The sequence below is a fragment of the Crocuta crocuta genome, unplaced genomic scaffold, assembly GCF_008692635.1.
Source record: "Crocuta crocuta isolate KB4526 unplaced genomic scaffold, BGI_CrCroc_1.0 scaffold13, whole genome shotgun sequence".
NCBI classification, from domain to species: domain Eukaryota; kingdom Metazoa; phylum Chordata; class Mammalia; order Carnivora; family Hyaenidae; genus Crocuta; species Crocuta crocuta.
This window is the reverse complement of record NW_027530007.1, coordinates 7,314,400-7,315,065: the sequence shown is the minus strand read 5'-3', so window position 1 is coordinate 7,315,065 and position 666 is coordinate 7,314,400. Positions and strand designations below refer to the sequence as shown.

Genomic DNA, 666 nt, shown 5'->3' with positions numbered 1-666 from the left:
CCCTCAGAACCTCAGCCCTGAGGGTCCCCGTGACCACGGAGGCAGGCTCTTCCCACAGGGGGGCGAGGACGGCCTTGGGGGGGGAGCCGAGCGGAGCCCCAGTCGAAAGCCTTTTGGGGCCCGAGGCTAACTCCCTCCCCTGTCACGTCAGGCCGGAGGCCCCGGACCTGGACGCCAACTCCCAGTGTCCGGGCTTGGCCAGCGCGAAGCCAGAGGACGTGGAGGAGGAGGAGGAGGAGGAGGAGGAGGAAGATGACGACAGTCTGGCGGGCAAGTCCCAGGACGACACCGTGTCCCCCACGCCTGAGCCCCAGGGTGCCTACGAGGACGAGGAAGACGAGGAGCCGCCCGCCTCCCTGGCCGTGGGCTTCGAGCACACCCGAAGGTGGGGGCCGGCCCTCCGGGGGCCACGCCGGGGCAGCCTCTCCTGCGAGGGCCCGGGCCGGGGAGGGGCCTGAAGGTCACGAGGGCCCCCGAGACCCAGCGCCCTCCTGGTTGGGCCCACCCGGGTCCCCAGCAAGGGCCCCACCGCGGGGGGCGGCCACACACACTTCCCGAGCGAGGAGGCAGGGCTGGGAGGGCAGCTGAGAGGGAGCTGCTGTGCCCTGACGGTCCCCGGCACGCGGCCGGGCCAGCGCGCGGGGCTCCGGCAGCCTGAGCGCCGGC

General features: G+C 73.9%; 1 protein-coding gene across 1 annotated transcript in view; it reads left to right on the top strand.

The window, feature by feature from the left end:
• The window catches only part of PRDM16 (PR/SET domain 16), a 200,659-nt gene that overhangs the window by 196,669 nt on the left and 3,324 nt on the right, over positions 1-666 (top strand). The window contains 1 exon segment of the mRNA XM_077763995.1: positions 152-385. Coding sequence (XP_077620121.1) covers positions 152-385 — 234 coding nt within the window.